The sequence below is a fragment of the Manihot esculenta genome, chromosome 12 (assembly GCF_001659605.2).
Source record: "Manihot esculenta cultivar AM560-2 chromosome 12, M.esculenta_v8, whole genome shotgun sequence".
In the NCBI taxonomy this organism is placed as follows: Eukaryota; Viridiplantae; Streptophyta; class Magnoliopsida; order Malpighiales; family Euphorbiaceae; genus Manihot; species Manihot esculenta.
In genome coordinates this window covers 3,546,992-3,573,683 of record NC_035172.2, presented here as the reverse complement: position 1 = coordinate 3,573,683, position 26,692 = coordinate 3,546,992, and the positions used below count along the sequence as shown (strand labels likewise).

The following is a 26,692-nucleotide window of genomic DNA, read 5'->3' as shown; positions in this document are numbered from 1 at the left end:
AATAAAAGTATAAGAGTATTTTAATATAATAGATATTTTAATTAATTAAAGTAAACTATATAAGATGCCACAGTAATTATCTCTAAAAACAAATTTTATGAAAGTTGTTTAGGATTATTATCATTATTATTTTAAATAAAAATTTATAATTATATACTTTTGATTAAGCATACAATATGGAAAGAGCTGGCAAGAGGTAAGAGAAGGTAGTTTTGTGCAATTAAATAAAAACCTTGATCTTGATTAGAGTAATTAATCTTTGAGGGTATATGGATTAGGAAAGCTACGTGAATTCAGGTTTGCAATATTAAGGAAATGAGTTGACAGCAATTAGTGTGGGCATCTAACTCAAAGCATTGCTTTAATTAATTAAGGGCTAGTTATTGATTTTAAATTATATGATAATTTATTGTATTGATATTGGTTGGGTGTATGTATCTAATCATTTTTCATAATTGATATGGGACATACTAGGCTTCCTTACTAGGTAGAGAGATTAAATAAGTGATGCAATTTTTGAATTGAATTAATTTCCATTTCCCTAAATTTAACCTAATACATGATAGGAGATGGCTAATAAGGGACTGTCTGTTTTTTTTTGAATCAGAAGGAGAGCTTAGCTCATATTATTAATATCAAAAGATAATGCGTCGTACAAGAATAAAGGAGAGTATACCCCCAATCAAAATCAGACAAAAAATCAGCCGCCCTTACAACTGTATGAGCAACTTGATTCGCTGATCTCCTAATAAAAGCAAACGAAACATATTGCAGCTCATGAAGAAAAGCCTTACAATCATTAATCATCAACTCAAAATATGAAGTGTCACTTACCAAGTTGCCATAATTGGAAATTGTCATTATTATTTTAGTTGTATAAAAAAATAAATTGATTTATTTTTATATTTAAAATAAAAAATAACTCCTTTTATTTTTTAAAAAATAAAAAATATGTGAAAATTTAATTTAATTCATTTTTACTAATTTTTAGCTCGCTCGAATCTTAGGTTGGATTCAAAACATAGGTGGTATCTTGAGCCAAGTCTAAAATTTAAAAATTTTTAATAATTAGTTTTGGATTTATAATATTAAAAATTTTAATTTTAGTTAGGATTTAATTAAAAAAAAAAAGAAAAGTACAAAGAAAGTGTTTTTTGTGGTTCAATTTTTGTAAAAATATTATTTATTTTGTGGTATTGTATTAACTCTAAAATTTAGAGATATTATTTTAATATAAAATTAAATTATAAAAATTTGAAATAAACTATATATTATAAAATAAATAATAGATATTGAGAGAAAAATCAATAAAATTGTAAAATAAATTTTGACTTAATTGGCATGAGATATAAATGGGTGCAGGAGACAAAGCATGTGAGGTTTCGGTAATGATAAAGAAACAAGGAATAATCAGTGGGCCTGCCTCACATTTGGGCCCTTATTACCTTGGCATCAGGCTGAACCACTTGGAAGAATATCAATTTTGATATTCTTTTGTCCACTATCTTTTTATATCCCTTTATTTTTTTGCCTTTTTTTTTCTTGGAAAATTTCTTTAATATAAAAATTATATAGATGTGTTTTTGGGTGTATTAATTATGTTTTATTTAAATTTATTGATTTTAGTTATGTTTGATAATGTTTTTAAAACTAAAGAGTAAAAAAACTACTAGTCCGTAAAAGTTTAGATAATAAATCAAGGTAAGTTACTTTTTATAACATACGACTTATCAAAATAATTAATTCATATTATATTTTATTAAAATATTTTTAACGTTTTAAAAATATATAAATTAATTTTTTTATTAATTTTAATTCATAAATATTATAAAAAAATAAATATTTTTAATCAATAAAATTTTAAAATATGTACACATTAATTAATAAATTTTTTAAATTTATATAAATTAAACAGTAAAATATTTTAAAAAAATTAATAAAAGAATTAATTAATAAATTTTTTTAAATATTTTAATAGAAATATTAATTAAAATTTTTTAAAATTAATAGATTAATTAGTAAATTTTTTTATAAGTAGTAATTTTTTTATATTTATTTAAAACACTAAAGTGAAGCAATAATCAAACCAAATTCATTTCCATTTGTTTTTCACTAAAAAAGGCTCCAATTTGTTTCAATATATTAAAATTTTCATTTTGCCTATTCCATTTAATTTGTTTTTCTTCATGAATTTTCATGTTGATTCAATTTTGTTATTAAATTTTTTTTTATGTATTCAATTTTTTATTTTTCAACTGAACTAAACTCACCTTCATATTTTTATATATTATTAAATTTAATTGGATAATAAATATATTAAACTGAATATAAAAAATATCACATTAACTGAGACACAATTTTTAATTTTTTTAATTTAATAAAAAAATAATTTTTAACCTTCATTTATTTTTAAAAATAATTTATATTTTAAAAAAATATGTAAATATTTTATAATAAAATAACTTATTTTTATTATTTTATTTTAATTGAAAATAAAATATATTTTTTAAACTTTTATGTAGTGATCCTAATAATATTTTTAATATTTAGAAAATAACTTATTTTATTAAAATAAAAAATATTTTTATTAATTAATGTTTATAAATATTTAAACAGCAAAAAATATAAAAAATATTTTAAAAAAAATTATTTTCCTGAATAATAAGAATGACGGCCCCATCCCAATTTCTCGATTGAAACGAATAACGGCACTGATCCAATATTTGAAAAGCAAAAAAAGGAGTTTCCCTCAAAACAAATCATTATTTGCAAAAAGCCAAAAGGCGAAAATACAAATTTCACCGAAGTTTTCCATCCTTCACTCTTATCGACAGGAATCTCTCTCTCTCTCTCTCTCTGTCTGTGTGCGCGCTTCAATCCTCCTTGCTGTTGCTGTTGCGATTTGTTGGGGTTTCAATTTCACCACAAATGCGACGTAATTGTTTTCACATATCATTAGCATTCCTGCTTAAACTCTTCAATTTTCTTCAAGCATTCATTGGTGTGTGCATCATTCTCTACTCGGTATGGATGCTCAATCAATGGAACCACCGCGTTCCCTCTCCTCCTCCGCCCCTTGTTTTGCCATCTCTGGATTCTTCTTCTCTCTCACGTTTACCCAATTCAAATTCCCATTCTCTTAGGGTTCTTAACCTCGTCACCGATGTGGCTTATGGGATCGATGATGGACTCGGGCTTGATTTTAATTCTTTCAAGCTTCCAGCCCCGTGGTATTCTTATTTTTATTATTTTTGTTCTGCAAGAGGTGTTTCTGTGTTTTATATTTTTATCAGAGTGTCTTTTGAATTTAATTGGTTCAGATAATGGTTTTGAGATTTATCTTGAATCGAGTCACATCGAATTAGAAAAAGGGTGTTAAATGAGCTGATATTGGCTTCTGCTTTTTTTTTTTTCGATGGAAATTGAGTGCTCAATTCCTTATTGAATGTTTGGCATAGTGTTGGCTTTTGTGGTCATTATGGCCCATGGGTCATGTGCAAAATTGAAGTACAAGTGTTGATTTGGACTTTGCCAGGTTCATCTACTCTTTTATGGGCGTGGGCATTATATTGTGTACAATTACTTTCATCGGGTGCATTGCAGCTGAAGCTATCAATGGCTGTTGCCTGTGCTTTGTATCCTGCATAGATGAGCTTCTCTCGCCATTTATTGGGCTTACTTTTTATAATAAATTATTATGCAGCTATCCTTGAGTAGCTAGTTAATGTTCGTTGATGCCTTTTGCACATTGGAAATGAAATTCACGTTCCCCGTTCGCACCCCTCCCCAACACTCTCCAAGGATTTGACCCATTGAATTCTCAATAATGAACTTTAGTGTACGTCACCAACTCAAAGCATACTTTTATGCTGAAAATTGGTACCAAACCTGGTCATCGTGCACTGTGCGTGATTAGCCTAGAATTAAGGAATTACATACTATTGTATATCTTGTGCCTTGTTGTTGCTATATCTTGAGCTGTAAATTATTATCCCCATGTAGTCTTGTACCTCCTGTGTAAATATCCCATCAAATAAGAATTAAATTGCAAGAGCCGCAATCACTTCACCAACTCAAAAGACAGTAATGTAATCTGCTCTATCTCTTTTTAATCATATTCTCCAGTGTCAAAAATAGGAAATGACAATTTCTAGCACTGGATTATCCAGCCTGTTTCAGGAGCATAGTTATTAAAGGTGCTCCTCAAGCTCAAGGCTCACCGAGCTCTAATCCTTACTCTTTAGGTGCCTTGTTCCCGGTGCAAGGTTCCAGGAAGGAAAAAAAAAACTCCTTGACTTGAAATTTCTGAATCTACCGTACCAATATTTATAACTGAGAAGTTCTCAGACTTAGCATTACTGGTTATAACTGGTTGCTTTAAATCGCTTTCCTAATACGTTGTTTTATGTATTATCTTAGCATGTTTCTCATCTTAATTACTTTTTGTACTAGTTTATTTCTAGTTTATCAAAACCATTCTTTTTAAATACCACTTACAATGGCTATGTGAGTTATTTTATCATAGTATTATTGCGATATTGCTTCTCTATTTTTTTTAAAAGACATTAATATGCTATTTGAGTAATATATTTCTTTGATTATATGCCATATTGCTTTTTTATTAAATTCTATTATTTGCGCCTTACTTCAATCATGCGCCGACACCTTGTGCCTAGGCCCTAGAACCCTTTGTGACTTAATGCATCACCCTTTAATAGCTATATTTGCAAGTTGAATTGTCAGTGCTTAATCCAGAATTTGTGGTCAGCTTCAGTTTCTTTCATAGCGTCTTTTTCTTAACCTTGTAAATGTTAGTACACCATACTCAAGACTGTACTAATTCTGCTAGAAGCAGCTTTGGTGGCATTCATTGCAATTGATCTTAGCTGGCAGAAGGTGATGTTATTTTTGTTTAAGTTTATTATAGATTTCATCCTGCATAAACATTTGGTATATTAACAGTTTACTTCTTGTGTTAACAGGATCTTCCGCCTGATCCAACTGGAGAACTTCAAAGCCTTAGGTCTTTTATTGAAGAAAATGCAGATATATGTAAATGGGTTGGCATTACAGTGATCACAATACAGGTATGCTACAATATGACTTAAAGTGACGCACTCTCGCATTCAATCTATTTTTTCTTTTCTAATTTGTTGTTTTCCAATGTTAGGGCATTAAAACACTACGGAAAAAAATTATGATATGTGGATCTCTAGGAGACAGCAAACTGTTGGCTTTTGGTTGACGTTTTGACCAGAAATTAGAGATATGAATGAACCAAGCCACTCACTAGCTGCTTGATGCTTGGCTTGGGTCATTCTTAATGATCCAAGCTTGAGCCTCATTTTTGCTTGATTTTGCTAATGTTCAGTTTGTTTAGGTCCGTGAGTTAGCTCATATATAAGTTTGTGAATCAGCTTGTTCATAGATTTGTGAATAACTCGTTTATAGGCTAGTGAGCCATATATTTTTATATGCACCTAAGTTTATTGGATGGATTGCAAATTTGTTTCAATGATCCAACTCTATACTTGGCCTAGCATATGAAACATAGATGACTACAGCATGATGAATGGTATATGATATTGTTGCTTTTGAATTTTGATATATGGACTTGTATGGTTCTGTAAAGCATTAAAAGCTTTTCCCGTACTGGATGAAGTCATTTATATGCACCTTTTCATTATTTATTATAAGGACACCTTTCAGTTTTCATTTTCAGTATAAATGACTTTTGATTTGTATTTTTCTAAAAGAATTATTCTAGGAGCCATGGATGCTTCATTTTATTTATTATTTTCCAACTGTTTTCTCTGTTCAGGCACTAGCTCTACTGCTTGCAATAATCCTGCGAGCTCTGGTTTCTACTCACAGAACAGATTCAGAATTTGAGGATTATGAGAATGTTGGAGGTAGAAATTGGGATCCACTCCTAAATCAATCGGGGCAAACATCTGGCTCAGGGATTCATTCAGACATCTGGAGCTCACGGATGAGAGAGAAGGTATTTTCATTTGAGGCCATATATTATCCATAAATTAAAAGATCCTTATTTAACAATTAACACAAATCAAATTACCATAAATAAACCATAGGTAGAACAACACTTAAACCTCCCAGAGCTAAACTTTTCTAATTAGTTGTTCTTAGCAGAGTCTTGCTTTTTAGTTGTTGGCTTCCCATAGTTTACTAAACCTAGTGTTGGGAAGAAATAGACGGAGTCTGTTGAAGAGAAAATAAGCTGGTTATCTTTGTGTTTTGATATATTAAATTATATGCTATGAAATAATTGTCCAGATCCATCTCAGGAGATGTGATTTGCAATACCTATTTAATATTTGGAAATCTTATAAATACAATTTCAATTTATTGTCTAATGGACTGGCAAAATTATCTCAATTTCTAATATCAAATTGTGACTCAAGTTTGATTGCGCTTATCCCACTCAGAGATTGTTAAGCTTTTCTTAACTTGTTATCAGGTTGACATCTTCATGCAGTCAATGAAGACTACATCTAGTAATTTTTTTATTTAATTTTTATTTGTGAAATTAGATCTTTCTTTATATCAAAATTAGTAAGTTCAGATTTTTTATTATTTAGAAATTTTATTATTTCTTGGGAATATGTAGAAAGTTCTATTAGATAAGATTTAGTATTTTCCTAGTTTAGGGGGTGTTATTTAAACTTATAAGCTGGTCAAACTAGCTTATGAGTTCTAAAAATTATCTGACCCGTTTGTTTAACATTTTATGTTCTAAAAAAAAAATAAGTTGGGTGTGACTAGCTTTTCATTTTGCTGCTTGTAAGAACTGAACTTACCAAACAAGTTATGATATTGCCCTTATTTAATTTCAAAACTTCACCACATATCTTATTTAATTTTTTTTTAGTAATTTTAATAATAAATGTACTTATAAGCTATTTATTATCAAACATATCAAATGTTTATTTGCCATTTATAACCATTTTAACCAAACACATAATTGTTTAAAATTTCAAAGGTTTATAAGTTTCAAATAGCTTATAAACATCAAATGCTTATAAGTCAACTTTCATAAGCTTTAATCCCATTCATAGGAGGATTAGCTAATGACTATAAAAACCTATGTAATCTAGGTATTTTGGTAGAGATCTTATAGGATTATGATTGGCAATTGACAATTAAAAAGTTCATTTCCCTTCCCCTTCAACTGTTCTATTGGTTCTACGTCACATCTATGTTTTCGTCTATGAAATACTGAAACAAAATGTAGTTTTTTTGAGTTATTGTAATTATATTGTTTGGGGATCGCACCTCTGATGGTATTTTATACTTTTACATGGCAGTATGGATTGAACGGTGGTGATAAAGCTAATGCACTGAATCAGAATGCATCAATGAGCATGAAATCCATGTAATTCAGATTAGAGAAGCTGTGTCCCACAAATCAAATAAAAGGAGTCTCACACTGTTACAAAGTATATAATGTTGTTATTTGGTTGCATTAATTGTTGGTGTTGGTGTTGAAGTTGTGATGTGTATAGCTTAAAATTGCTTTGTACTGTTCTTTTAACATTTTCTGTAAAGACGAAACGTTTTGTGCTTCTAATGTTTTGTGTTCATTATTAGCCTATGCTTTAGCAAAGTTAGTCTATTTGCTATTGAGTTTGAAGATCAGAAAAATAGTTTTTTTTAGAAAAGCATCATTTTACATGTGGATGGAAAAAGAAATTTGAGAAGAACTGTTTTATTATGTTGGTTTTTTCATCACTAATTTATATTAAAAATATAATATTTTCTATAAACAGCTGCTCTAACAGTAATATTAAATACACATTGAATCGACGGTTTCTGTTATTATTAGACATTTTGATTTCAGTTATGTCAAATTTTGATAAAGCATCTCGACTTTGGAGCCTAATTTAGGCAAGGCAAGTATAGGGAAAATGAAAATGTATTTCTTTAATTTTCATTTTGAGAAACATTATAAATGAAATTGTTTATTATTATTATTATTATTATTAATTTAACAAAATATATCTTTTCCTAAAAATAAAAATTATATAATAATATAATTATGACATGATTTATTATAAACGAAGCCACTGAGGTATATTCCCTTTTTCTCTATTTTAATTACCATACATTTTCAGCATTAGATTAATAAAGGGAGATGAAGATTGAAATAATTAGGTGGTGTAAAAAGTAATTTTGTCAAGTAATAAATATTTTAATTTAAATGATTTAGTTGTTTTCTTAATAACTATAAACTTTAAATGATAGAAAAAATAATGAGTAATAAATTTTATTTTTTTTTACTTATATATTATTTTAATAAAAATTAAATAATGTATATTAGTAAATTATTTTTATAATAATAAATTTTTACTTCTGTCATCCTAAATACTGTTTATTTTTTTTATATTATAATTAATACATAACTTAATTATTATAACACTATTTAATTTTATTTTATTTTTAATATAATTTTTTATTAATGGTTTATCTTTTTCAAATAAAAAATTCAAATTATCTCTTAATATTTAAATCAAATTATATGTTATTAATAATGATTTTATTATTTTAATAAAAATTTAAATAAAAATTTTTTACCTTTGATTAAAATAAACATCATTTCTTATTTTTATAAAAAAATAATATGAATAAAAATTATAAAATAGAAATAGCATTTTTAATGCATATTAAATAGAGGGTATTAGCAAGTTGTTAAATAAATTTAAAAAAGTGATATATATATAAGAGAAATGCGAAGAGTCATTGTCCAACAATTTTTCATTTTATTAATTGAAAAATATAATAATTAATAATTATTTTAAAAAATATATAATAAACACTTTTCACGAGAGAATGAAGAATGTTAGGACAATCGATAGCTTGCTAAAAAAAACTAATTTAAGATAAAGGGAGTAATTAATAAATAATGCAAAATTGCAAATTGCAAATCATTGACACTTTCTATCTTTAGTTTATAGAAAAATTTATAATTTAATTTTTAAATATTATTATTATCTATAACTCAATTTTTATATTTTTTAAAATTTATTAAATATTTTTTATTTTTATATTTTTTAATAATTTAATTTTTTTATCCATTTTTAACTATTTTTTTATTAAAAATTTAATTAGAAAAGATAGACTTTTTAAAATCCAAAGTTACTTTTACAATTATTGAACATCCTCCCTCCACTAAAACCACTGTCCTGAATTAAAATCACCATTCTCACCACCTTCTTCTTTGAATATTAGATAAGTAGGGGTGAGCATTTGGTCGGTTCGGTTCAAAACCGAACCGAACTGAATAAACCAAAAATCGAAATTTTAGTGTTTATAAAAACCGAATCGAACCGATTTTGGTCAGAAATCGAATCGAACCGAACCGGTCTGATTCGGTTCGATTCGGTTCGGTTTGATCGGTTTCGATTTTGAATAATTTTTAATTTTTTACACTTTATTTTTAATATTTTAAAATTTAATTAAAATATTTTAATTTTAGTATGATTTAATTTTTTTAAAAAAATATATTATTATCACTAATCAGTTCGGTTCGATTTTTTTAATTTTTTTCTGATCAAAATTGAACCGAATCGAAATAATAGAAATTTCTGAAATTAAAAATCGAACCAAATCAAAATGTATAAAAAACCGAATCAAAATTTTAAATCAATTCAGTTCGATCGATTTTTTCAATTTGAACCGAATACTGCTAACCCCAATAGGAGTTTCTATTCTAATATATCATAGTAGTAAAATTTATAACAGCAATTAGAATCTCTTAGAGTAATTTAGTCTCGGCAAAAACTCAACGATTCACTTATTATAGCATATAATTGAATATGATATCTATTCCTAAACTTTTAAATTGAAATCTTAAATCAAACTACAAACCAATAATTTCAATAATAACATTTTTAAATCAAATTAATTATTTAAAATTAAACAAATTTAAAGTATATCTAAAAATTAAAATTAAAACTTAAATTCCAATAAAAATCAAAAAATGCAAAAACTACTCATCGATACTCTGCGTGTGGATAAGATTATTGATGACATTTAAAAGAAATGAACATAGCTATCTATGATGTCCTATCACCATCTTTTTTTTGTCTTCGACTCTATTTTGGATTTCGTCTCTATTATTGGTTCGATTTTCATCCTTGTTTAGATGTTTGATGCTCTCCAATTGAATGCAAAAATTTCATCTATATCCAGAAATCAACCTCCACTGTATGTAAAAAAACTCTCTTTTAATTTGATATCTATTGATAATTTCTAAAATTCTGTCCGTATTAGCATCTTTCTCCACTGCTATTAAAGGGGGCTTATAAAGAAGGACGCCGTAGAAAAAGAAGACGATGGCAGCGATGAAAGAGTGAGAGAGATAGAAAATGGAAAAGTCAAGAGTTTTTAAAGGAATGAAAATTAATTTAGAAAAAAAGATAGTTTAATCTTTTCTTAATCAACTGAAAATGGATGGAAGATAGGATATTTTAATTAATTTATAAAAAATATAAAAATTAATTTATAAATAATGATAATATTTAGTAATTAAATTGTAAATCTCCCTAGTTTTTAAAGAATGCTTACGAGCAAGCCAAATTACAGTCAGCTCCCTCACGCTATCAAAAGATTGGCATTGTTGAAACTTTGGGGAGATGACAAACCCAGGGCCGAAAAGCTGATTTTCTCTTACGGTCATGGAGTTGCCTTCCAAACTCTTCTTCTCTTCTTAACGTTTTCAGCGCAACCCTCGTCTTCGAGCTTTTCATTTCGTATTTTTGCGCTTCATCTATGTGAGTTTTCTATCTTCTCTAATTGGTCTTTGTAGTCGCTGCTCATCCTGAATTCCAAATCATGCCTTGAAAGTCAGCATTACCTCTTCATGAACTTTGTTCTCAGAATCAATAAGACTGCAAATTACTAGGAATATGGCTTATGCGGAAAGCCCCTTACCAGAAATTGCATGTTATATCTCAATTATTTTCTAGAGGAATGAGAAATTTTGTGATTTGGCTTATTTAGGTAAATCGAAGCAGGGGATGATTGATGGCAACCTTTAGCGAAAACCCAGTTTAGAATGTCAGTAGATTAGATCAAACAGAATGTACAATTATGTGCTTTGCACTGATTATGGGTTATTCTGAATTTAATTAATGGATGGCAGTGATTGGCAGCAAAATCCAATTTAGAATGTCAGTATATTAAATCACAGAATTTAGAAGCCTTCTTGAAGTGAAGGGAACCACTATCCTTTAAATTTAGGGTCATGGCCTACTTGTATAACTGCTGAGAAATGATGTAACTTGACTGTATAAGGTACACTTCATTGTCTTAATCTGAAGCCTGTTCTGCCTAAGAAACACTGGGAAACGAGTGTGTTCTCAAAATGTGTGAATGAACCTTAGCATATTTCTGAGAGGGGCATTCCTTAGGGACACTTTGTAGTATCAGATCACCCAACCATACCCTTGATGTCTGGACCTCAATCAGATTTCCTATTATATGATTGGTTTTTCTGTGCATAATAGTTGCTCATTTTCCATGATTGGGAATGTCTAATGTAGTATGGTGATCCATCCTACCTGTGACATATTTCAAAAGGAATTCCAAGCATCATTATTGTTGCATCTTATGAGTTCTTCTGCTTGTTACAACCTGCTTTTGGTCACTTGGAGCGGTAAGATTCTTAAAATTGCACCCTGAGTTTAAGTACTACATTACCATATCCTATTATATGTTCTATCCATTAATATTTCTTGTTTTATACTGATTTTCTAATCCATTGTTTGGTGTAAATATTATTTTGATTCGGTTAATTTGTTCACTTTAGGGAATCTGTAGATCAGCTTATCATCCCAGGACTGCCAGATGATCTGGCTTTGCGATGTCTTGCAAGGCTATCCCACGGGCATCATGGATTGCTTGAAACTGTTTCAAAGAGGTGGAGAGATTTAATTCGTAGCTCAGAATATGCACACTATAAAGCTAGAGAAGGATGGTGTGGAAATTGGCTGTTTGCCCTTACTGAACAGTCTAACAACCAGTGGATTGCCTATGACCCTGATGCTGATAGGTGGCATCCCCTGCCTAAGTTTTCAGGGGATTATGCTGACTGGCATCACTCTGGGTTTTCTTGCGTTTGCATTTATAATCGACTCCTTGTAATTGGTGGATCCTATGCACCGCAAGATTCATCACTTCCCCATCAAAAGCCTTTGATAACTGATTATGTCCTGCAGTTTGATCCATTTAAGAAAGAGTGGAAAAGAATGGAAAGCATGCGAACACCACGTTCTCATTTTGCATGCAGTGTTATCGGTGGCAAGGTTTATGTTGCTGGGGGCCGCAACTTGTCTTCTACAAGAGGACTTGCCCTTGCTGAGGTTTATGATCCACTAATAGACAAGTATGTGATGGGCGTGATATGTTTCTTTTGTTTATCAAAAGTTTGTGACAATTAATTAGAAACATCCAATTCCTGCTTTTAGACTGTAGCTGCATGCTTGGTGCTTTTATTTAGTGCTAAATGTGTTCTTAACTGTTCTCCTGTTTTTTGAGCAGGAAATATTTTTGTTTCCTTTTCCCCCTTTTTACCCGTTCTGTGAGTTTATTCATATGTCTTGGGCATGAACTTTCTATAATTTTTGTTAATGTTTTATAGCCAGAATTGCATTTGCATGTGTCATGTTCCTGAAATAAGTTCTCTCCACTATTAAAGTGAAATTCAATATAGCCATATTTTAAGAGTAAAATTCTTCATATCGACTTGAAGTTGCAACATAATTGGCTTCCTTGTGTTTTGTCCCTCTTATATAAGTTTATCAGATTTTTCTTCACTTTGCTTCAATTTTTCATTTTGTAGGACTTTTCTTAGCATTAGTACTAGGTTCACACTCGACAATGAATATGCTATTGTCCCAGCTAACAGATTCCTGTTGTTGTAAGCATCATTCAACGTTTATATGTAGTTTTGTTAACCTTACATGTAGGATTGCTTTTTTTTTTTTTTTCTAAAGCTCTTCTTCCTTGTATGAACATCATGTCCTCCATTTACTTTCCACGACAGTGGATTTTATATATGTTTCTTCATAGATTTTGTTTTCTTGTTAAATAAAGTTAAACTTTAATTGCAGTTGTTTCCTCCAACTCCTCTCTTCTTTCTCCTTTTTCTGTGTATGTATGCACGCCTAGATATCCCTTTAGCAGTTTCATTTTTTTCCTCTGAGGTTGTGACATAGCAGAGACATTGCAGATGGGAGGAATTGCCACCAATGCCCAACCCTCAGATGGACTGCTTAGGCTTATCATATAAAGGCAAACTTCATGTTTTGAGTGACCAGGTAGGTCTGTCAGACATGAATGCTTCTCAAGTTTTTAATCTATCAGAGAAAACATGGTGCATAGTGGAGGATATCTGGCCTTTCTCAAGGGCAATGCAATTCTCAGTTCAGGTCATGGGGGGTGATCGGGTATATACAGTTGTTGATTGGGGTGAAAGCTTGATTAAAACAAGAGATTCTGAAAAAGGAGAATGGTATAACATTGGTGCAATTCCTTCGGTAATTCTTCATAACCATACACGGGCATTGGAAGCCTTTGGTTATGGTTTTGCAGCCTTACAAGAGGAATTATATATTTTAGGTGGAAAGGTTCTCAAGTGGGAAGAAGCAGGAACTGGGAGATTTGACATAGTAAGATTGGGTCTGGTGAGGGTATGCAATCCACTGGTCAGGCCATTGAAATGGAAGGAAGCTAGACCCATGTGTGGGCGAGCATGCGGCTCTATACTAGGATGTGCATCCTTGGAAGAAGAATATTCTGTCTGATCAAGGTAAAGCTTGAACCAAGATTTTCTTAAATTATATGTTATGGACATTAGAATATTTGTTTGACAAGCCCCTGGAGTTTATTTGAATGGTTGGTTATCTATTCTGGTGCATTTCTATGTGATTCTTTTTTAATATTTCCTTGTACAATTTTTAGTGGATTGCCAAAAAGGTATGTCTAATGAATTGGAAATCATTTTCTTAGGAAGAAGAAAGAGCGCAGCCAAGTTGAAATGAGTTCAAAAATTGAGACTCAAACTTTGCTTGCTGGACAATCATACAAATGAACAGCGCATTGTGGTGTTGCTGACATGGAATATTGTCCTTCTGGATAGTGTTTACTGCGAATAGCATCATCGAAGAATGTTACAAAACACAAGGACCTTGGATTAATTGTGCTTCAAATGCAACTTTAACCAAGAGTATTTTGTGTATATGTAGTTCCAGCTCAGCATATTATTGGCTATACGTGTTGGCAGAGGATTGGACAATAGCCATAATAGGAGCAGATGAGAATATGACAGTCTAAAATAGATATACACATGTTCCGGGTTGTAATTTTCCTTATTTGCTTGGTAGTTGCATGGTTTGTAACAACTGACAGGTCAAAAGAACAGCCATTCTTTCCTTTTCTACATATTATTACATCTATGGTGTTCTTCCATCTGGAACGTGCGGCTGTTGCAGATGATTTCCCTAGTTCCTTAAACAGGTGGAAAGTTTATGCCTTTCTAATTCCTAATGTTGGTTCAGTAAATTCGTCGGCCATTTTAGTTTGAAAAACGCTGCGTTTCAATTGAAAACAATATTATCTGGGCTAATATGCCATGAAAGTTCTGGTGCCATGCCCGCTATAAGGCTAAAGAAAGATGCTGTGCAGCTGTGGAAATTGGCTTGTTGCTTTTACTGAACATTCTTAACAGCAATATCTTTCCCTTATCTCTGCTGTTGTGTCACACTGTGTCAAATTTCCCTCATTCTTCTTTCTTTTTTTTCTTTTACTAAAACATCAGAAATTATATTAATAAATCCAAAGCAAGTAACACATTTAGATCTTACGTTGAAATAACTGCTCTACCTAAATTACGAGATCATAATTAGTAGAAATATTATAAAATGATGACATAAAATTAGCACAATCGACTAAAACACTGGCCAAGTAAGTATGATCACTGAATTTCTCTCTTTTCTAATACAATGTATTTTCATAAATACAACCAGGATGAGACATCAGTAAGGTTCATAGATATGTAATACGTACATTACAATTCCCAGAACATCAAGTAAATAACTACTGAAGACATTGCCCATTTCACACGAGTAAGAAAATATCCATCTAAAGCTGGCAGATTAGGGTTCTTAGATTTTGGGAATCATGAGTAGTCATCACCAGGCAAATTCCAAAGTCTAGTCATTAATCTGATAAACAGAGGCAGAGAGGAGCTCATCATCTCAGCTATGGCTCATTGTTTTCATCAGCTTTTGGCCTAGTATTCAAAAGAACCTGCACACTCCATTCATTAACATAATTCAACTCATATATAATTATAATCCAGTGATAATTCAACATATAATTCAAAGAGAGCTCACCTTGCGAAGCATGGCATTTTCATTGATCAAAGTTGAAATTTTCTCCTCTAATTTTAAGTTACTGTCCTGCAATTCTTTGGCCCTCGATTCAAGCTCATTGACATAAACCTTCTTCCTTTCTCGAGCTTGTTGTGCAGAAACTCTATTCCTTAGCAATCTGCAGCCAGTACGTAGATTATCACAATAACTATGCATCGAGATGAACATATTGAATTGCAGCGAGATGTTATTATTTCAACAGAACAATTATAGATTCATAGTCAATTAATGACCAAAAATATGAATTAGAATCATACCATGTGTTAACAATTTGCAGCAATGGAGAGCAAGGGAAGAAGATGAAAAAAATTGAGGAAGATGACTTCTCTATTAATCTGGTATTCTCTACTGGAAAAGTTACAAAAGAAAGCTTTTATATAAAGTTTTTACAAGTGAAAAGTGTCCATTTTAGCGTCTAACCATTCTAACATTAAAAATGCATAATCCCATCAAACCTGGAATTTTGATTTCAGAAACAGAGGCTTTGATACAACAGGTACAACAGAAACCAAAGTGCAATAACCAAATGATACAACTTAACAAAAATACAAAATATTTCTAAGTAGTTTTCAACTACAATCTCAACTAGACTAACACTCCTCCTTGAGATTGTTTTTGGAAACACCAAGCAAAAATTTCATGAACTCAAGTTTTGCTCTTGGTAATGCTTTTGTAAAAATATCAACCTGATGTAAATTGTGCAATGGACCAGCTTGATTTCTCCATTCTTCTCAGCTTCTCCCAAAGCATGAAACTTCACATTAATGAACTTGGTCCTACCATGTTGAACTGAATTTGCAGCTATGGAAATAGCTAATTTGTTGTCCACAAAAATAGTTGTAGGTTCTTCTTCAGGTTGCTGCAAATCAAATAAAATTTTTTTTAACCAAATGGCTTGATTGGCGGTAGATGCAGCTGCAACATACTCTGCTTATGCTGTGGATTGAGCAACAATATCTTGCTTCCTTAAATTCCAAGTGAAAGCTCCAGACCCAAAAGAAAAAACATAATCAGAGGTGCTTTTATAATCATCCAAGCAACCAGCATAATCACTATTTGAATACCCAACCAAAGCAGCATCCTCAACATTGGTATAATAAATACCATAGTTTGCAATACCTTTCAAATATCTGAGGACCCTTTTAGTAACACCAAATTGCTTATGACTTGGAGATTGTATGAATCTAGATAAAAGACTAGCTGAAAACATCAAATCAAGCCTTGTAGCAGTCAAATACAGTAAGCTGCCATTTAGACTTCTGAAAGTAGAACCTTCTACTTTTGGTTCCCCATTATCTTTATGAAGCTTTTCATTCATCACCAATGGAGTTGCAACTGATTTGCAATTCTCCATACTGAATTTCTTCAACATATCAGGGGCATATTGTGCTGAGAGATGAATATTCCACTTTTAGATTGGTCGAATTCAATGCCAAGAAAATACTTCATCAAACCAAGGTCTGACATTTCAAATTCATGCATAACCCTTTCTTTGAATTTCCTCTAAGTTGTCTCCCATTACCAATAAATTATCAACATACAAAGAGACAATAAGCAAACTCTTGCTTTTGGTGTGCTTCACATATAAAGTTGGCTCATTAGGACTTCTTTGAAAGCCTTGATCAAGTAAATGAGAATTCATTCTGCTGTACCAAGCTCTAGGAGCTTGTTTTAATCCATACAAAGCTTTATTAAGCTTATAGACATGATCTTTACGACCAACAATTTCAAATTCTTCAGACTGTTCAACAAAGATTTCTTCCACCAAGTTGCCATTGAGGAATGCAGACTTGATATCCAGTGAAAAATCTTCCATTTGTTTTGAGCAGCAAGTGCAATCAGTAATCTCACAGTATCATGTTCATGCTTTGCAATAGGAGCAAATGTGTCTCCATAGTCAATACCAAGGACATGAGCATATCCCTTAACAACTAGCCTTACTTTGTACTTGAACACACTTCCATCAAGATTCAATTTAACTCTGTAAACCCATTTAACTCTAATGAACCCCTATTCTTAGGTCTAGGGGTGAGAATCCAAGTTTCATTCTTGTTAATCATCCTAATCTCCTCTTGCATTGCAGCTACCATGCATCATTGGTTGAGGCTTCAACCTAGTTTGAACGTTCTGAAATAGCCAGGTTACAAATCTCATAAATCTCAGCAAGAGATTTGATTCTTGGTGGAGGTGAACCAATGTCAGAATCTGTAATGAAATTAGAATCTAATTCTAGAATTGCAGGAACAATTCTAGTTTTCTGCTGATCTGAACAACAATACTCAACTTGATTTGTTTTCCAATTCCAATAAGCATCTTCATCAATCTTCACAACCCTACACACAACCACCTTCTTGGCTTCAACTTTGTACACTCTATAACCCTTCGATTGAGCTGCATAACCCAAAAAGATACTAATCTCTACCTTATCATCAAGCTTGCCTCTCTTTACTGCAGGAATATGAATGTAACAAGTTGAACCAAACACTTTTACGTGTTTTGCTGATGGTTTTGAATCAAACCAAGCCTCCACAGGTGTCATTCTTTGCACTGACCTTGTAGGAAGCCTGTTGAGAAGGTATACAGCTGTATGTACAGCTTCTGCCCAAAAATTCTTTGGTAATTTCTTCTCAATCATCATGCATCTAGCCATCTCCATTACTGTTCTACTCTTCCTCTCTGAGACACCATTTTGTTCAACAAAATAACTATCTGAAAATTGATGCTTGATTCCCAAATCTTCACAGAATTTGTTAAACTCACTAGAAGCATACTCAGTACCATTATCTGATCTCAAAGTTTTCAATTTGCAGCCACTTTGTCTTTCAACAAGAGCTTTAAATTTTTTAAATACTGAAAAAACTTGAGATTTGTTGGTGAGAAAATAAACCTAAGTCATCATTGTCAAATCATCAATAAAGAGGATGAAATACGAGTTGTTACTTATGGAAGCTGTCCTCATTGGTCCACATACATCAATATGAACCAATTCCAGCTTTTCCTTGGTCCTCCATGTTGCATTATCGGGAAAAGATTGTCTATGAGACTTGCCAAGTTGGCAATTTCCACACACACTACCATAAAAAAAATTCCAGGCATATCTCTAACCATTTCTTTACTTTGCATGTATTTGAGAGAATTCAAGTCGTAATGGCCAAATCTTTTATGCCACAAAATCAGATTCAACATTTCTAGGAACATATGAGGTGTATTGTTGAATCGAATTCCAATTTAAAGGAAAACTATTACCCACCATATTAACTTTAACAATTTCAGCACCATGAGAGTCAAAAATGGAGCACACATTATCTTTGAATGACAAGGAATAATCCTTCTTCATCATTTGAGCAACACTAAGCAAGTTTTGATCTAAACTAGGAATGAAAAGAACATCAGGAACTAGTTTGATACCTTGCTTGGTCTGAATATATATAGAACCCTTGCCTTGAGACTCCACAATTTCTCCATTTTCAAGCTTTACTTTGATCCTCACTGATTTATCAATGGAAGAGAACATGCTTTCATCCCTTGCCATGTGACAAGTGCAACCACTATCCACAAACCAAGTGTGTCTGCTACTGGTATTTGAGGAGTGAGTAACAGCAAAAATATGATCATCACATTGAGCTTGATCATCGTGGTAATTAAGTTGTTGTGCAGGTTGCTGGTTATGATTCTGATTTTGATTCTGGTTTTGCCTATATTGCTTGAGTCTGCAATTTTTATCGACATGACCTAGCTTCTTGCAAAAACCACATTGAGGTGATTTAACTCCACTCTTTTGCCAGCAATCTTTCTCAAGATGGTTGGTTTTGTTGCAAGTAGGACAAGGTAGGAAATTTGTTCTTCTACCTCCCTTCCTTCTATTTGCATGTTGCTTGCCCTTGTTAAAAGAATTACTTCCAGCTTTCTTTGCTTCTTCAGCTAACTTGCCCTTTTGCTTCACCAAAAAAGCTTCCTCTGAGGACTCCTCCATTCTGAATGTTCTCCTTTGCTCAAGAGCTTGTAGAGCATTAACCAACTCTGAAAGAGAAATGGTACTCAAGTTTTTAGAATCTTCCAAAGAAGAGATCTTTGGCTCAAATCTCTCAGGTAGGCTTATGTTATAAGTTATGGAAAGTAAATATGTTAATATAGGAAGTAAATATTGATAGATGGGTCAGTTGCTTAATCTTAGGGATTGTATAATCATAGGCTTGATTTTCCTTCCTATTTAGATATCGTCTTTCATGTATAAATAGGTTATAATCTCTATTATGAAATACAACAAATATTATCCTTCTACATGGTATCAGAGCCATTCTCGTAGATATAATTTTTTCTCTCGTCAAATTTTAAAATTTTTTTAGAGACTTAGGGCTCTGTTCATTTGGGTTACCCATAAAGGGTAACATTTGGATCTCACCATCGCCGGAGTCGCCACACCATTCCCTAGTCAGATTTGAGGTTTGTTTGCCGTTCGGGTATTGGGTGGAGGTGTTTTAGGTACTATTCATATTTGGGGGTACTGTTCACAATACTGTTCATCGGCACTGTTCACGGGTACTGTTCATCGATACTATTCACGGGGTACTGTTCATCGGTACTGTTCACGCGGGGTACTGTTTTCTGATTCTGTATTTCTTTGTTGCTATCGTTTTGGATCGGTTGTCCTTATGGCTGAAGTTAAAACCACCACCGTAACTGATGTGATTCCTATGATGACTAAAATCACGGAACACAAATTGAATGGATCTTCCGATCAGGGAATTTTAATATCTGCAGATGAGTATGCACAATTCATCCAATACCAGGCATCTTTAAAATCCTCTAATTCCTCCTCTATCACTGCAATTGCCGAGTCAGGTAATTCTACTGCATGTCTTGTGTCTTCATCCTCCAAATGGGTTATTGATTCTGGTGCTACCCATCATATGTCAGGTAATTCTAACCTTTTGTCCAATCTTGAGTCTCATACATCGCCTTCTTATGTTACTCTTGCTGATGGCACTAAATCTTCTGTCATGAGTTCTGGTCATGTCAACTTAACCCCTTCTCTTTCTGTATCCTCTGTGTTATATCTCCCTAAGTTCGCATTTAATTTGTTTTCCGTGAGTAAACTCACTCGTGCATTGAATTGTTGTGTCTCATTCTTTCCTGATAACTGTGTTTTTCAGGATCTTTCGACGAAGCAGATTATTGGTAGAGGGAGTGAGTCAGAGGGTCTTTATGTCTTGGATCAGCAACTACCTCGATCTCCTCGATCTCTAGTATGCTCCACGCGTTTAACACCTTTTGATGTTTATTGTCGTTTGGGGCATCCTTCTCTCTCGACTTTGAAGAAGTTATATCCACAGTTTCATTCTTTGTCTGTTCTAGATTGTGAGTCTTGTCAATTTGCCAAACATCATCGTTTACCTACACTGTCTCGAGTCAATAAACGAGCTTCGTCCCCCTTTGAGTTAGTCCATTCAGATGTTTGGGGTCCTTGTCCTGTTGTGTCTAAGTCTGGCTTTAAGTATTTTGTTACTTTTGTTGATGATTTCTCTCGTACTACTTGGTTATTTTTAATGAAGAGTCGTTTAGAATTATTTTCTATTTTTTGTGCATTTTATGCTGAAATCCAAACCCAATTCAATACTTCCATCCGTATATTGCAAAGTGATAATGCTAAAGAGTATCTCTCTGGGGAATTTCAATCTTATTTGTTACAAAAAGGGATTCTTCATCAGTCCTCTTGTGTTGCCACTCCTTCACAAAATGGAGTTGCTGAAAGAAAAAATCGACATCTTCTTGAAGTAGCCAGAGCCCTTTTATTCCAAATGAAGGTACCTAAATGTTTTTGGGCTGATGCTGTATCCACTGCTTGTTTTTTTATCAATCGCATGCCTTCCCCCATCCTTCATGGTGATATCCCTTATAACATTTTGTTTCCCATTAAATCTTTGTTTCCTATTGAGCCACGTATCTCTGATTGTACTTGTTTTGTTCGCAATGTTCGTCCACAGGTTACTAAATTGGATCCCAAATCACTCAAATGTGTCTTCCTTGGCTACTCTCGACGTCAGAAAGGGTATCGTTGTTTTTCTCCTGATCTGAATCGGTATCTTGTGTCTGCGGATGTAACATTCTTTGAGTCCACTCCGTTTTTTCCGCCATCATCTGTTTATAACACCCATGAGGAGAAAGATGACCTCTTGTTATACACTGTTCGCTCTCTGTCTCCTCAGACTACTCCTACACCTTTCGCTCATGTGCCAGGTCGCCCTCCCATCTTTCATGTGTATTCCAGACGCTTAGAGGACTCTGACTCCGTTTCGCTACCCGCTTCTTCATCGACCGATCCTGCTCCCACTGATCCTTCACTGTCTGATTTGGATTTGCCCATTGCTCTTCGTAAAGGTAAACGTACTTGCACTTATCCTATTTCATCTTGTGTCTCTTATGATCAATTATCCTCCTCTTCTCGTTGTTTTTTCACTGCTTCAGATTCTATTTCAATTCCCAAAACTGTTATTGAGGCTTTGTCCCATCCTGGTTGGCGTGCTGCAATGGAAGAGGAAATAATGGCCCTTGACACTAATGGTACTTGGGAGTTGATGTCCTTGCCCCCAGGAAAGCGGGCTATTGGGTGCAAATGGGTGTTTGCAGTGAAAGTAAACCCTGATGGATCTATTGCTCGCCTCAAGGCCCGTTTAGTGGCCAAAGGTTATGCACAAACTTATGGAGTTGACTATTCTGATACATTCTCCCCAATTGCCAAACTCGCATCTGTCCGATTGTTTATTTCCTTGGCGGCTACTTATGATTGGCCTTTGCATCAACTAGATATTAAAAATGCTTTTCTTTATGGTGATCTTCAGGAGGAGGTTTATATTGAGCAACCACCTGGTTTTGTTGCTCAGGGGGAGTCAGGTAAGGTTTGTAGACTTCGAAAATCCCTTTATGGCTTGAAACAGAGTCCTCGGGCATGGTTGGCAGGTTTAGTGAGGTGGTCCAACAGTTTGGAATGAAGATGAGTAAGTATGATCACTCAGTGTTTTATAGAAATTCTGATAGTGGAGTAATTCTGCTTGTAGTATATGTGGATGATATCGTTATTACAGGAAGTGACATTGCTGGCATCACATCCCTAAAAGAATTTCTTAAAATACAGTTTCATACAACAGATTTGGGTTCCTTGAAATATTTCTTGGGAATCGACGTCATGCGGTATAAGAAAGGCATCTTCTTATCTCAAAGAAAATATGTTCTTGATTTGTTGGCAGAAATAGGAAAATTGAGTGCTAAGCCTTGTAGTGCCCCAATGACCCCTAACCTTCAACTTACCACAAAAGACAGTGAGTCATTTGCAGATCCTGGAAGGTATAGAAGATTAGTTGGCAAGCTAAATTATTTGACGGTGACTCGTCCTGATATTGCATATTCAGTGAGTGTGGTAAGTCAGTTTATGTCTTCTCCTACTGTTGCCCAGTGGGATGCTCTGGGACAGATTCTTTGTTACCTTAAAGGGGCCCCAGGGCGAGGCCTATTCTATGGTAACCATGGGCACTCAAATATTGAATGCTTTTCTGATGCTGATTGGGCAGGCTCGAAAGTTGATAGGAGGTCAACTACTGGGTATTGTGTTTTTATGGGAGGTAACTTGGTCTCATGGAAAGTAAGAAGCAAAATGTGGTCTCCCGTTTTAGTGTTGAATCTGAATATCGAGCCATGGCACAAGCCGTTTGTGAAATCTTATGGGTATGTCAACTGTTGGAAGAAGTTGGGTTCACAAATTCGGTGCCTGCTAAGTTGTGGTGTGATAATCAAGCAGCTATCCACATTGCCTCCAATCCAGTATTTCACGAGAGGACTAAACACATCGAGATTGATTGTCATTTTATTCGTGAAAAGGTCCAACAAAAGATAATATCAACAGGACATATCCGAACTAGAGAACAATTAGGAGATATTTTCACTAAAGCTCTAAATGGGACTCGAGTTGATTATATATGTAACAAGTTGGGCGTGATTAACATTTATGATCCAACTTGAGGGGGAGTGTTATAAGTTATAGAACGTAAATATGTTAATATAGGAAGTAAATATTGATAGATGGGTCAGTTGCTTAATCTTAGGGATTGTATAATCATAGGCTTGATTTTCTTCCTATTTAGATACCATCTCTCGTGTATAAATAGGTTGTAATCTCTATTGTGAAATATAACAAATATTATCCTTCTACGCTTACAAGAACTTTCTCTACAACTCTTTTATCACTAAGCTGCTCTCCTAAAAGTCTAATTTTGTTGACAACAGAGAGTAATCTATCAGAATACTCCTTGACAGATTCAGAATCTTTCATTTAAGGACTTCAAACTCTCTTCTCAAATTTAGAATATGCATGGACTTCTAGTTTTGTCACTTCCTTGAAACTCTTCCTTAAGCTTATCCCAAGCTTCTTTTGCTAATTCACAAGTCATGATTCCTGTGAAAATAACATCAGAAACAGCGGAATGAAGGCAAGAGAGTGCCTTGAACTTTTTTACACACTCTTCGCTATGTTGCTTCATTTGAGCAACCGTAGTATTGTCTCTCAAAGGAGGAGGATCTGTACCCGTTTCCACAACTTCCCATAGATCATAGGCCTTCAAATAAGCCTTTATCTTAAATGACCAAATGGGATAGTTTTCTCTTGAGAAAACAGGTGGAGGAGGAGCTGAATAGCTACTTGAAGCCATATTTTTACTCACAAGTATTTAAGGTTTTTTGAGGAAGGTTTCTTTGCTGGTTTTCTCTCTTTCACATGCCACACAAAGACCATAAAACGCTCTGATACCACTGTTAACAATTTGTAGCAATGAAGTGCAAGGGAAGAAGATGAAAAAAATTGAGGAAAAAGACTTCTCTACTAATTTGGTATTCTTCTGCCGGAGAAGTTACAAAAGAAAGCTTTTATACAAAATTTTTACAAGTTAAAAGTGTCATCTTAGTATCTAATCATTCTAATATTAAAAAGACATAATCCCACTAAATCTGGAAAGTAGGTACAATATAGACCAAAGTGCAATGAAAAAGGATAAAACTTAATAAAAATACAAAATATTTCTAACTAGTTTCCAATTATAATCCCAACTAGACTAACATCATGCTACTGGAATCGTCCAGGCCAATTACATAAAAAAATTTGAAAAAGAAAATCAAATCCTTACCTCTTGAGCCTTCTGTGCTCCTTATCGACAGGATTACGTCCCCTGCGGCTGCGGCTGCGGCGCTGAACCTCCGGAGTATTCTTGTTAGTACAAGTATTAGGAATCGCGGTAGAGGGTGGAGCTTCCACATCTGGAACAGTGAAAAGATCCTCGTCGCTCTCTTCTGGAAAGAGAAGTTGAAAAGTTTTGTAAGTTAAAGAAATGATGTTAGAAATTGGGAGCAGTGAAGCACCAACCTACTTTCCTCTTGTTGTGAGAAAAAGAAGAGCTTGTAGTAGCAGTGGCCGCAAGCGACGGCGGAGACTCGTAAATTGAAGGTAAGGGTAAGGGATCCGTGGGTCGTGGAAGCGACATCTCTGTCTCCGGTCCCTGAGTTGGGGGAGAGAATTCTTTTTTAGGATTTTAGAAGGCTTAAGTTTTGGCTCATGAAGAAACACGTTGATGCATGGAGAGCCGTCACTTATTGACCAACCACGCCAATCACTATCTTCTCTCTCTCTCTCTCTCTCATATTTGTTTCTCTCAGATTTTGCCAAATCACAAGTTGGTGGGTCCACTGATTTTCAAGTTTCATACCTCTCTTTAATGGAAAATTATACAGTATATCACGCTGGCATGATTAGATGATAATCCCTACCAATCATGTTATGATATATGAATAAATAATATTTAGTGAATCTATAGTTATTTCCACTTGGTTTATATATTTTAATGATAAAATAATAAATATTTTAATTTTATTAATTAAAAATATCATGTCATTCATGCCACATGTATTTTAAAAGCATTAAATAATTGGCGCTCTCTAACCATCCTCTTTCTCTTTTTATATTTTTAATTTATGCCCTTTTCTTTATAAGAAAAATAATGTGACACGCTGATAAAAAATTGAAGTTGTTAAATTTTATTTTATAATAATTTTTTAATTATAAAAATATAAACCCTTTTAAAAAAGTTTGTATTATCAGCAAAAAAAAAAACATTTTAAGTCTGCCAAAAACAATAAAATTTACAACAAAAATTTAAGAGAAAATGAACTACAAATTAATAAATCTCGTAGTAACAATCACATAAATAAAATTTCATAGGATCAGAATTCACTTTATAAAAACACATTTATTTTTATTCTTTCTTATATGTCAAAAAATAATAATGGTAAGAGTCAAAAATAAAATATCATCAATATTTACTCTTAATCTGTCTAATAAAGTTTCACATCACAGAAAATTTAGAAAATGATTAAATGATTATACTAATATTAAAAAAATATATATTCTAAAATTTTTAGAACACATTAAGTTAAATTTATCACCACTCCTAATAAGATTAATCATAATTGAAAATGTATTATGGAGAGCTCACCGTATAAAGAACTTCAGTTTCATTATAATTGATAAAAAATTATACACTTTTCTATGTACTCGATTGAGATGAAATGGAAATTGATAGACGTGAAAACGACTTGCTAACATAAAAATTTAAATTTTAATAAATGAGAAAAGTTAAAAAACATTAAAAAAAAAATCCTACAAGTCCTAACATTTGTGAGCCTATCAGCATGACAGGTGTTAAACATGTGATGGAAGTAGCATCTCTATTTCTCATTGATTTTTCTGTCTCCTAACAAAATTTTTTAATTATTATTTTTAATGCACTTGACCTTACTGTCTCCTAACAAAACTTGTTGATTATCATCATTAATGCATTTAAGTTGCTGCCTCCTAACAACTTGTTGAATATTTTTTTTTACAGTTCTGCTAACTTGTGTATTTTTTTTCTTTTTTCTTTTTTTACAGTACTGCTAATTTTTGACATAAATTGGCTATTGATTTACTGAACTCGTTAGCTATTTTGTGTTTATCCTCATTCTTACATTATCGTTAGAACTTTTATCTTATTATATTTATTTGAATTTTTAAATTTAAACTACTAAAATCTGACCTCATTTGAAATAATAAATTGCTATCTAAAATCATTTTAAAAATCTATCTCAAATTTATAATTTCATACATTACAAAACTCTGTTCATCATATGTGTGGATATACATGTTATATTAACATTACAAA

General features: G+C 32.7%; 3 protein-coding genes across 5 annotated transcripts; 2 read left to right on the top strand and 1 right to left on the bottom strand.

Annotated features, from left to right (window-relative positions):
- The first annotated feature begins 2,747 nt into the window (after nucleotides 1-2,747).
- LOC110628531 (tetraspanin-18) lies at nucleotides 2,748-7,613 on the top strand. The gene is made up of 6 exons (XM_021775246.2): nucleotides 2,748-3,230; nucleotides 3,536-3,635; nucleotides 4,816-4,896; nucleotides 4,983-5,087; nucleotides 5,822-6,004; nucleotides 7,329-7,613. Exons 1-6 carry the CDS (start codon nucleotides 2,929-2,931, stop codon nucleotides 7,398-7,400), a joined length of 843 nt encoding a protein of 280 aa, XP_021630938.1. The 5' UTR covers nucleotides 2,748-2,928; the 3' UTR covers nucleotides 7,401-7,613.
- Nucleotides 7,614-10,177: 2,564 nt separating this feature from the next.
- On the top strand, nucleotides 10,178-14,490 carry LOC110628529 (F-box/kelch-repeat protein At1g16250). 2 transcript variants are annotated; one of them, XM_043948802.1, is made up of 4 exons: nucleotides 10,178-10,793; nucleotides 11,831-12,406; nucleotides 13,253-13,831; nucleotides 14,036-14,490. In XM_043948802.1, coding segments are annotated over exons 1-3 (1,152 nt in total). In that variant the 5' UTR covers nucleotides 10,178-10,791; the 3' UTR covers nucleotides 13,827-13,831; nucleotides 14,036-14,490. The 2 variants fall into 2 exon arrangements, with proteins under 2 accessions (XP_043804737.1, XP_021630935.2); XM_021775243.2 differs by having other exon boundaries at nucleotides 10,193-10,793; nucleotides 14,032-14,490.
- A 488-nt stretch (nucleotides 14,491-14,978) lies between these two features.
- On the bottom strand, nucleotides 14,979-25,170 carry LOC110628530 (transcription factor HY5-like). Of its 2 annotated transcripts, XM_021775245.2 has the most exons (4): nucleotides 24,862-25,066; nucleotides 24,626-24,788; nucleotides 15,417-15,573; nucleotides 14,979-15,330 (listed from the first exon to the last, which is right to left on the bottom strand). In XM_021775245.2, exons 1-4 carry the CDS (start codon nucleotides 24,977-24,979, stop codon nucleotides 15,283-15,285), a joined length of 486 nt encoding a protein of 161 aa, XP_021630937.1. In that variant the 5' UTR covers nucleotides 24,980-25,066; the 3' UTR covers nucleotides 14,979-15,282. The 2 variants fall into 2 exon arrangements, with proteins under 2 accessions (XP_021630937.1, XP_021630936.1); XM_021775244.2 differs by lacking the exons at nucleotides 14,979-15,330; nucleotides 15,417-15,573 and adding an exon at nucleotides 16,173-19,475 and having other exon boundaries at nucleotides 24,866-25,170.
- Nucleotides 25,171-26,692: the final 1,522 nt, after the last annotated feature.